An 11,535-nucleotide genomic window follows, 5' to 3' on the forward strand; every position below is an offset into this window, starting at 1 on the left:
TTTGGTTGCCTGCCTTTGCACCTTGGCAAGGCTGCGTCTGTGTCTGTCAAGGGGGCTGGGAGTGGGAGAGCCACGCCTGGAGCTGGGAAGGAAGGAGGCTCCCTCCCTCCGCGTCTTGGCGATAAACTGCCCGCCGTTGCCAAAAATAAATGTTCACGTTCCAAAGGCGCGCTCAGATCGCACCAGCAGCAGCTCATTAGAGATGCATATCGCTTGGCGGAGGTCCCACACCTTCCAGCTCATTATAAATATGCAGTTGCTGCTGGCTCTACCCCAATCATCTCTGCAATCAGAGCTTTTAATTAGGTTAATTAAATTGTATCAAACCTCGCAGGGACACAGTTCCCTGATGCTGATGAGCAGCCAAAACAGACCTCAGCTCCAGCTCTGACTAAGAAGAAAGCCTGCCTGTCCCCCTGCCCCCAGCTCATGACAATGCATGAGGAAACTGCTCGCCCCTCCCAGAAGAGCAGCGGAGAGGGTTGACTGGGGGCTGGAGGGGGGGCCTCCTGGGAGGGTGTCCAGGGCAGCCCATCCATGGGGCTTTCAAGTGCAGGTGTGTGTGTGAGTGGTTTGACTGCTTGGTCCTATCCACCACCAAAATTATTTCCCCAGAGGGGACCCCATGCCACTTATTTGGGCTGCTCGTTAATTCTGGCCTGAAACTCCACAGAAGCCCCCGGGCTGAATTTGGCTGACCCGTGCTTCTTCACGCGGCACACAAGTTAAACTATGGAACTCGCTCCCACAGGAGGCAGTGATCACCATCAACCTGAATGGCTTTAAAAGATTATAGACAAATTCATAGAGGAGAAACAAAATAGAAAATTCTTTCCAGTAGCACCTTAGAGACCAACTGAGTTTGTTCTTGGTATGAGCTTTCGTGTGCATGCACACTTCTTCAGATACACTTCTTCAGATATTCATAGAGGAGGTTGTCGATGACTAGTAGCTGCAATGGCTATGCTCTGCCTCCAGTTAGGAGAGGCAGCAATGCTTCTGAATACCAGCTGCTGGAAACCTCAGGAGGGGAGAAACTGCCCTTGTGCTCAGAGTCCTATCTGCTGATTTCCCTTTGGGACATCTGGTTAGGAACGGTGAGAACAGGATGCTGGCCTAGATGGGCCACTGGCCTGATCCAGCAGGCCCTTATGCTCTCCTCCTGCTCCATGCCAGGGACTGGCTTTCAAAGCAGCCGGGGCTGGAAGGGGCTGCAGCAATGGTTCAAGGGAAGCCTTGTCAATACGTTCCTGGCACACTGTGGCAGCTGTTATTAACTGCCCTGACCTGCCTGGGATAGAAGCAGAGGCTACCTTGAACCACCTCTTTCTCTGAGGACTCAATGAGCTACCAAAGGCCCCTCACCAAGGACCCAGCGTGGGGCTCCAACCATGCCAATGCCATGACTTTCTGTTAGGGAGTGACAGCCCATATTCAAGCCGTGAGAAGCCTCATATTGACAGCTGTGCCCAAGATACAGGCTAGCTGCTCCAAGCAGTGGCAATGGATACGAAAGTGCAATTGGGTTGCTCTTTGTCAGAAGCCACTCTGGAATATATCAAGCTACATGCTTTGCATGCAAAAAGTCCCAAGTTCAAACCCCAACCTCTCCCCCTTCCTTTTGGAAAAAGACACTGCCTGAAACCATGGAGATTCGCAGCCAGTCCCAGTGAAAGCAAGGCTGAGTGAGATGGGCTGGCATGGTGGTCTAGGACAGCTCCCTACTCAATGCAGGGTGCAGGAAGGGAGGGAAGTTTCAGCCTGAATGAGCCCAGCGGGATTGTGGCCAAGGTGTTCAGTTGCCTCCTATCTGACAGAGAGAAGGCTGCTGCTGCTGCTGCTCTGGGACAAACTCTTGATCAATCTGCAGGCTTGCAAAGAGGATTTAAAAAGAAGCCTGCAGGGCTCTCTTCTCCACAAACACACCTATCCTCACACACCTCTGAGGGAGGCCAAGTTCAGAGGGCAGGGATAGGCAAACACTCTTGGCTTCCCTCGATCAACCACCCAGAAGCCCAGGCAAATGGCCCCCAAGCAGCCTGGGCTCAGGGCAGCAAGCGGGCAGCTGGCTCTCTGCCCGGCTGGGGCACAAGCAAGTAGGTTATTTCCCAAGAGGGCTCCACCACCCTTTGCCACACACTGAGTCACCTGGAGCCCAGATGCACCATCACCCAGCAGGGAGAAGGGGAGGAGGGAGGGAGGAGCTCCCAGAAACCTGCCTGTTCAGTTCCTGTTACTATAATTATCCCCAGCTGCTTCTCTCCCCCACAGATTCCTCCAGGCAGGTGCTGGGGGCTCAGAGACCCCACCCCATGCTTCCCACTCCAGACTTCACCAGGGTTGAGAAATACAGGAAAGTCCTGCAGCAAAAGAGCTGTATGGGTGCCTCAGCACTCACTGGGACTGAGCATTGTCCCAGGGACACTGGAAGAGAAGAGAGATCTGTACAGCAGCCCTGGTTGCCAATCTAGGCACTTTTCTGGGCTTCCATCTGCAGCGGGAAGGGCCTAGAGGACCTTATGGAAGCCGTTTCCACATTCCAAGCATGAATGATGCCAGAGCTGGCCAAGATGACCCCAAGTCCAAAGGAATTGGGTTGGTGGTGGGGGGGGCTGAGCACCTCTTTTGACGAGGTAAGGATAATCTGGCAACAAGCCTCTCCAGCAACCACTTGGCTCAGGAAGCTCCATGCTGACCTGCTAGAGATACAGGCAAGAGAATCACCTTCCTACAAATGGCTCTTAGAATGCCTGCTCAGGGAGGAGGTGGTTACCAAATGCTACTACTCACACTGGCTGCATCATCTCCAGGCTCAGAGATTGGAGCATGTTTCTGAATGCCAATTATTGGGAGGATCAGAAGGGGCAGGGAAGTGCTCTTGCACTCAGGTCCTACTTGTGAGCTCAGTTGGGCCTTGTGAAACAAGTGCTAGACTACATGGGCAGCCTTTGGTTAGATCCAGCCGCCAGACTCTTCTCAGGCTCCTCTGCAGCCTTTCACCCTCACAAAACCCTGCAGTGATTGGATGAGGTTGCAGGAAACAATACTGCCCCAGGTGTGAGATGAGCAGGGCGACTTTCTGCAAGACTGAGGGCCGAAAGAGGAAAGGAGGGGCTGCCCTTAGCAAAGATTTTGCATGCCTTGTCTAGGAAGCAAACCTCCCTGCACCTAATCCTGGGTTGCTGAGCTACAGCGTTCTTGCTGTAGGTGGGATTGAACACCTGCCACAAGTGGGCAGGCACACTTCCAGGACAGAGGCAGCTGGGATGTCTGCCCCAAAATGCATTTCAGATCCTTCCTTTCCCCTTCTGCCAGAGATTCTGATGGTGTGCATCATACCAAGTAAACAGGGCTCTGCAGGATCATCAGCCTGGATCACCAAAGCCTACCCCCTAACATACACCATCGTGAGCCCAGAGGAAACCAGCAATGGCTCACCTTGAAAGAATACAGGGTGCCCCCTCACTCTCTTGCCTTCTCATATGGTTGGAGAACATAGGGGGGAAACCAGAGGAACACTCATCGAGGTGAGAGCCTGCAGCCTGTGATGAGAGTGTCCCAGCTGGGCCTTCTCTCCTGGTTGCAGAAACCCATTTGCAAAGGTCCGCCTCAAGAATGCAGTTCAGCCACACACATTAAGAACAAAAGTAAACAGAAATCCCAATTGATCTTGCTGGAGACAAAGGCCTGAGCCACACCACAGGGGTCTGCATGCTGAAAGCAGCATCAGCATCAACTTCATCAAACAACATTGGCTCAGTTCTTTGGTATCTCAGACGGGAGTCAAGGCAAGCAACCTCTGGCTGAGTGGTTAGGAGCACTCCAGCAGCTCTTTTTCTGCTCTGGCTTTTCCCCAACCAGCACAGTCCTCTGCAGCCACAGAGCAGCACTGCCACCTGCTGGGCATGCCGCACTAAGCCTTCCTTGCTAGGCAAAGCCCAAGAAGCTCAGATGGGCAATGCCAGCCGGCTGCTCCTCTGGAAGGCTCTCCCTGCTGCCCTATCAGAGTGGCAGGATATATTGTACCTGCGGAGAGCAGAAGATGGGCATAACTTTACCCTCTCCACATCCCAGGAAGGGCTCAGCCAAACCCCTTGCAACATCCTTCAGAAGCAAAACAGCATACGGCAAGCCGGTCAATTAGCACGGCTCACCGAGCGGGGAAATGTGGGGCTGCCATGAATCCCAGCCAATCCTCCCCCTTAGCTCTCTGCCTACACAAGAGGAAACCAAGTAAGCCCCGTCCCAGACAGGGAAAGCCAATATTCCTGTAATCTCAGCTGCCAAATAACTTAATACATGGAGTGAAGAAAAGAAGTACCTTCTTTATGCAAGTCTCGCTGCTCATTTTGGTTTGAATTTATTATTATTTACCCACTTGCATTTCATACCCAGGTGTTCCTGTGCAGAAGTTCAAAATCTGGAGGGGAAGGGATATTTTCTTGCCAGTTCTGATGGGTTGACAAGGCCACCTTAGGGCCCCATCTCTGCATGTTCAATGAGCCCCTTCACAGAAGCAACAGAAATCAGAATTGCTCTCACTGGATTTGTTTGAAAAGAAGGTATACAAGACAACATTTATTCTGAAAATAATAAAATGAATTTGTGCAATGAGACGGCTCCACCAAGAAAGGCCACTGGGGGGGGGGAGACCTCCTCTAAGTTATCGTGGAATAAGATGTCCTTCATCATACCCACCACAGCACATGGCGGTCAGCGCTTCCGCCTGAACTGGAATTTGTAAATAGCTGGCTGGTTTACGGTCTCTTTCTTCAGCTTCACTTTGTGGGCTTTGTCCTGAAATTAGGGGAGAAGAAAGTGAGGTTTCTTAAAGCAACATACCCTTCTCATAAGGCTCAAGAGAGAAAAGCCAGGTGTAGGGTAGGGGGCTGGGAAGCAGCAAGGAGTCAAGCCCACGTCACCCTTGGGAAGCAGGAAGTGCTGACTGATCCTCTCTGGAGACACACATTGACCCCCCTCCCATGTTCCCTGGAAAAGAGGCAGGAGAAGCCACTGTAAGGCAGTAGCAAGATGCTGCCACCTCAGCCATGAGCCAAGAGTGAAGGGGAGCAATGGTAGGTGGAAGGCAGAGACACAGTCTGCTCCCTCACCAAAAGGTCCTTCCGGGTCTGGAGCTTCTGAGCGATGACAAACATCTTCCGCTCCCTCTCAATGCGCTGCTTCAGGAGGGTGTACTGACTCTTCCTCTGGCGGGCTAATTTCTTAAGATGAAAAAGAGAGAGATAGGCACTTATTGCTTTTGGCAAGGGACAGAAACAAGTCCTCCCTGAAACGCCAGGTGTCTCCAACCGATCTTAAGGAGAAGACACAGTGCCCAAGGCTGCCTTTTTTCTTGGTGGGTTAAGTGAAAGTTCCCAGCATACCCCACTTTCAACCCTGCAGGCAAACCTTCCCTACTCCAATGCTCTCCTGATGTTGTTGGACTACAGTTCCCATCATCATCCTTAACAAGAAGTCATGCTGGCTGCTGGGAGTTGTAGCTGAGGAAGGGCACCTTCACCAGAGCCCATCTCACAGCTAAACATTCAACATGTGAAGAAGCAGGATAATAAGTAGCCTCCTGCAGCCAGATTCTTAAGACACCCTGCAGTCAAACTTCTCCCCTGGATTCTCAAAGGGACCTTCCCAAAGGAGCATCTTCCTTTCAACCCAACCCTTCCTAACTATTCACAGCAGCAGGCCATGGAAGGACATAAACATATACCAGGGCAGTGGGGTGGGGTGGGTTCACAAAAGCAGGCAGGCTGCTCTGGGAACCCTGGAGGTCTCACATCTCACCAGAGCAGGTACAGAGGGAGCTTGGGCCTCTCCTGTGGCCCTGGCTCAATGCCATTTCCAGGGAGCATGTTGCTGATCCCCACGGCATCCAGGCCCCAGGCTGCCAGACCCAGCTTTCCCGAGCAAGGCCATCTCACGGCAGGTGTGAGCTAATTAGCACCACTGAGGAAGACGGATCCAGACTTGTCACACCTTCAGAAGGTGACTCAGATCTCCTAGAAGAGGAGAGAACCCACCAGTCTGAACTAGCACAGCGACTTCAGCAATATGACAACAGGAGGGTGGGGACCTTATCTCCCATCTCCCCCACAGCAGTCTCCGCCTCAGCATTTCTGGATGGCCTCTGCATTCCTCTCAGGCTGCCGGGTATTGCCCAATGTTTCTGCTCCTCAAGGCTTCCTCCTCCTCCATATCCCAGGCAGGAGTCATGTGACCTTCTGCAGAGCTTTCTGATAGGCTGGAGCCAATCAAACTGAAAGGGGAGGAAGAAAGGGGGGAATCCCCTTCCCCCACTCTCAAACACACTGAACAGACGTCTGGCTCCCTCTGGCCCATTTCCCAAATCATGCAAGCCTGAGGACTATAAATAAAATCAGCAGCCGCCAACCCTGGGCTGAGAAATATTTCCCTTCTTATCCGCCTACCTAGATTAACACGTCACCCCTGTATCTGCAGGGAGCCGAGAGAACTCTAGCACCTCTCCGCTAGTCCTCGTGGCACCTGGGGCGATATTTAGCATTACGCAAAGTACCCAGAGTAAACCCCTTGAAATTAATAGCTGAGATACATTCATTAAGCGGGTCCACACAGAGCAGAACTCAGCTGGCTACAAGCCGAAGTATGCAACCACGGCTCAAGACGAGAACGTGGGTCCTCCCGCTCCGGCACCCTCAGTTTAGCTCCCAAGCAGAAGCCTATGGGGGGGGCTGATAAGCAGCAGTTGCACAGACCTTCAACTGGGCCTGGGTGGTGGCCCCCCGAACGGCTTCCTTCCGCAGAGTTTCAAGGGTCGGCCGGTTGTACACTCTGCCCACCAGCTCCGGCGCAGTGTTCAGATGGGTGGCAATGTCAAATCTTTGCACTGGAAAAAAAGGGAAGGCCCTGGGGTTGCCAAAGTCAGCCAAGAAACACCACTCACCAGACACTAAGGAAGGGTCATGCAGAACAGGAAGCTGCCTGGGGGCTTCTGAATACCAGGTGATGGAGGGCAGAGGAAGAGGGAGGCCTCTTGTGCTCAAATCCTGCACTCGCAGGTTTCCCCTAATGGGCATCTTGTTGGCCATTATGAGAGCAAAATGCTGGACTAGATGGGCCCCCTTTGGCCTGATCCAGCAGGCTCTTATGCCTCTGGCCAGCTCCCTCCCTTCCCCTCTTCCAACTTCCATCCCACAACCCTCACAACATTCTTCAGCACAAGTGCATTAGAGTCAAAGGAGAAGGATGAGAAAGAAGGCTCCTCTGAATGAAAAGTAAACAAGAAAGAGGAGGGTGGGGAGAGAGCAGCCAAGTGCCCCCCCACCCGCCGTACATGCCCAGCTTACCTTCCTTCTTTGTGTCAAAAAAGAATGTGTGCTTGTTCGGCTGCTTCCCCTCAGCTTCCAGCAGGTGGAGCTCCGACTTCAGCCTTTCGATTTTCTGAGAGAGAAGAGTGACTCAGTCTTCATCTTTGCTGGGAGCCACAGAACCAGGTGAGGTGGAGGAGGTGGTGGGGCAGGACCTGAACTCAGGGAAGAGCACAGGCTTTGCACGCAGACAGTGCCAAGTGCAGTCCCCCACACCTCAGCCTGACCAAGCAGGGGCCTTCCTCTGCCTGGGATGAGTTACCACCAGTCAGAGTAGGCAACAGAGAACCAGTGGGACCAATAGGCTGCTCCCCAATAGAAAGGAGGGTCCCAAGGCTCCCTTAGGCCACCTGTCTAGGGCAGCGTCCTAGCACAAGGCATGGCCATCCAGCTGCCAGGCAGCTCTCCACAATCATTCATCTACAAAAACCAGACCAGGGTGCCTCACACAAAACAGGAGCATGGCGGAAAGCTTGGCACATGGCTCTTACAAGCAAACCAAGCCACATACAGGAGAGCCAAACACAGTCACTCTATTCCTTCCCAACTTCACACGTGGTAGACTAGGGAGCAGCATGTACAGGGGTGACTGTTAACCCTTCACATACCCACAATAAGTGCCAGGAAGTGAATTCCCTTTAAGTCCAATGGGACTCCCAGAGGGTGAAGGGAATGTGCTCTGACCTTGACTTCAGCTACCCGCTTCATCTCAATGTATTTCAGGTCCTGTGTCTTCATCAGCTTCTGCTGCTCCAGCGTGGTTTCTTCTTCCTGCTGTTTAATTATGTGAACTCCATCCTGCCAGTAAGAAAACATACGTACTTTCTGGTCAGACAGAGTCAGTGGTGCCATAAGGGCTTAGATTGGGCTGGGGCAACAGAAACCTAAAATGACACCAATCTCTGCCACAGATCTTACTGGTTAGGCACTGTGGAACAAGCCAGTAACCCCCCTTTTCCCTTTGGCAAACAAACAAACAAACAAGCAAACAGAACAGGAAAATTAAACAGGAATACTCCAAAGACAAAAATAGCAAGGATGGGATTTCTTGTGCTCCACAAGATGTAGGAAAGATGGAGCGGACAAATATACAGATGCAAACAAGGGCATTTAGCCCTACCACCACCCAGTCAGTCAAGCCACGAAGGTCAACAGTAGAATCTACACTGCAACTTTCTCTCCCCCAATGCAGCCCCACATAAGAAGAGCCCATCCATCTGGATGAGTCCAAAGGCCTATCTAATTCTCTTCTTACAGTGGCCAACCAAATGCCCAACTGCAAGCCAATAAGGAGGACTTGAATGCAACAGCACTCTTCCCACTTCCAGTCTGCAGTAACTGGTATTCAGAATCAGACTGTTTCTGACAGTGGAGGTAAAATAGAGCCTAATCCTCTATGCATTTGTCCAATCTCTTTTAAAGCTATTCAGGTTGGTCACAGAACACACACACCCTTCAAAAATAGTCCCATCCTATTCTCTACTCAGGCTAATAAGGCTATTTTATCCGCTATCTGCTTCTTGGACAAACAAGCAGGAAGCCATGTCCCGTTCCCCCCAATGCAGGGCTGCTTCCCAAGGCAGACTCTTACCTGGAGCTGCACATGGGTCATTTTGTAATAGAATTCATCCGGGTTCTTTTCCTCGGCCTTCCTGCGAAGCGCCTGGAGTGCCTTCTGCTTCTTATGGTAGTCACTGAAAGGCAACAAAACATCCACATTAGCACAGCCTTTCCACACAAAGAGTTTCCTACACAGAGAGGCTACGAGGGGGCTAGAAAAGGGGGACAGGGAAGAGTTGTTCCTTCCTTTACGCTTCTGAATATCAGGTGCCAGGCATCTCAAATAAGGAAAGTGCAGTTGAACTCAGTTCCTGCTTGGAGGCTTCCCACAGGGATTTGGTTCTCCACTGTGGGACTAGGATGCTGGACTAAAGAGGCCTTTGGATTCATCCAATGGCAGGGCTTTTCTATTTTACCAGGAACTAATGCAAGCCTCTTCCAGGAACACACAAAGTACTACAGATGATTAGGGGAATGCTTTACCCTCCAAATGTTCCATATTAGTTTACTGTAACACACTCCACATGGTGCTGCTCATGAAGACAACTCAAACCTCAATTCGTTCAAGATGCAGCAGCCACACTGCAGCCTGGGGCTGCATTTAGATGGCACACAACCCATATTTTAAAACAGCTACATTGGTTGCCAATTCATTCTTGGGCCCAATTCTAGCTGCTCACAAGAATTGGGCCTAATAAAATTTATTGATCAATAATAATCAATAAAAATACTTAACTAACTGAGGTTCTGCCCCCCCCAACAAAAGCCTGCCCCCCCCAACAAAAAACCTGCCTACGCCCATGGCGGAGACCCCATTTCCTTGCCTGCTGCAAGAAAAGCCTTCCCGTTCATCAACTGTTGAGCAGGGAAGTGCAGTAGCATATTTAAGGGTCAGACAAACTTGACACAGCCAAATTAGTGTGGTGCAGTAGCTAGAGTGCTGGACTAGGGACCTGGGAGACCAGGGGTTGAATCCCCACTTGGCCATGACACTCACTAGGTGACCTTGGGCCAGTGACTGCCTCTAAGCCTAATCTACCTCACAGGATTGTTGTGGGGAGGAAATGAGGAGGGATGGGTATTAAATGAAGAGTGAGGAGAACCATGTACACCACTTGGAGCTCCTTGGAGGAAAAAGTCAGATATAAATGCAATTGATGATGATGATGATGATCACATTGCTGCAGTGCAAGATACTGGCAAGTCCTAGTGAGCAGCTGCAGAAGGCATATTGTGAGAGTGAGGGACATTACTCACTTGGCACGGAGCTTGTAGTCCTTCTTCTTTTCAAGGAGTCCAAGATTCTTTCGGAAAGCTGGCTGGAGGATGGAGAGCAGGGAGAGAGAAACAAACAAACACACGGGGACAAGTGCTCAATAAACATAGTAGGTGGCTATATGTCCAAGGTGTCTTATTTAAAAGAAACAAACAAGTAGACTACTGAAGTTTAAGCTTCTTTTATAAGACATTCATTAATACCAGGGGAAAGGCCTGTAAGCTCAGTGGCAGGGTGCCTGTTTTCCATGCAGCAGGCCCTAGGTCCAATCCTTGCCAGCATCTCCAATTAGGCCTGGGAAAGGACCCTGGAGACTGGCCACTACTGCTAGTCAGTGCAGACCATACTGAGCAAGATGGGCACCGGTTGTATGGCACCCAGCTACCTCAGAAAGTGGTGAACTCTCCTCCACTGGAGGTTTTTAAGCAGAGGACGGAAGGCCATCTCTCAGCGACGCTTTTGCTGTGATCCCTGCATTGCAGGGGGTTGAACTAGACGAATCCTGGGGGTGGGGTCCCTTCCAACCGGGCTTTTCTATTGAACGTCTGGACCCTCCGCAACGACCCAGAGGGCAGAGGGAGGAAACCTTCGGATGCCCTCCTAATGCAGCTCCTCGTACAACATGAAGGCGTCGGAAGCGACACCCCCAGAAGGCGGAGAGAGGAGCTCGAGACGCCGCGGCCTCGGCTCTTGAGGGGCAGCCCTGGCCACGACCTCTGACCTCTTCCCCACCCAGCCAGGGCGCAGGGGAGCGGCCTCTAAGCCAGGGGGTCACTGGCCCTCCTGCTGCAGGCAGAGCCCAAACCTGGAAGCGACACCCGAGGCGGGCGGGGAGGGAAGAGAGGGAGAAGCCGCCACCGGAGAGACCGTCCGCCCATCCCGCTCCCCGCAGCGCCTCTGCCTGGTCCGCCCACCTGGCTCCGCTCGCGGTGCTCCCGCTGGCGGGACTTGCCCGCCTTCTTGAACGCCGCCGCCATGCTTTCGTGAGTAAGGCACTTCCGGGCGGGCGACTTCCGGTCCCCATCTGACCCACTTCCGCTCGGCGGGGACCGAAGAACTAGGAACGTGCAGAGGAGAGCGCGTGCACGGATGAAGGGAGACCCATGACCCACTTTTTTATAACAAAATAAAAAATAAAAAAATAAAAAATCATACCAAGAACAAACTTAGTTGGTCTCTAAGGTGCTACTGGAAGGATTATTATTATTATTATTATTATTATTATTATTATTATTATTATTATTATTATTATTTACTATAGCCTGCTAACCCAAGCAGGCATTTGGGCACCCATTTCTTACTCCTTTATCATCTACGGTATTTGCATGATGGAGTGAG

At 51.7% G+C, this 11,535-nt stretch overlaps 1 protein-coding gene across 1 annotated transcript; it reads right to left on the bottom strand.

Moving 5' to 3' along the window:
* Positions 1–4,546: 4,546 nt before the first annotated feature.
* Positions 4,547–11,192, bottom strand: UTP11 (UTP11 small subunit processome component). Its single transcript, XM_033157473.1, has 8 exons — positions 11,112–11,192; positions 10,179–10,240; positions 8,953–9,055; positions 8,046–8,159; positions 7,341–7,434; positions 6,750–6,880; positions 5,112–5,222; positions 4,547–4,797 (listed from the first exon to the last, which is right to left on the bottom strand). Exons 1-8 carry the CDS (start codon positions 11,172–11,174, stop codon positions 4,714–4,716), a joined length of 762 nt encoding a protein of 253 aa, XP_033013364.1. The 5' UTR covers positions 11,175–11,192; the 3' UTR covers positions 4,547–4,713.
* Between the last annotated feature and the right edge of the window lie 343 nt (positions 11,193–11,535).

This window comes from Lacerta agilis, chromosome 8, assembly GCF_009819535.1.
Source record: "Lacerta agilis isolate rLacAgi1 chromosome 8, rLacAgi1.pri, whole genome shotgun sequence".
Classification (NCBI taxonomy): Eukaryota; Metazoa; Chordata; class Lepidosauria; order Squamata; family Lacertidae; genus Lacerta; species Lacerta agilis.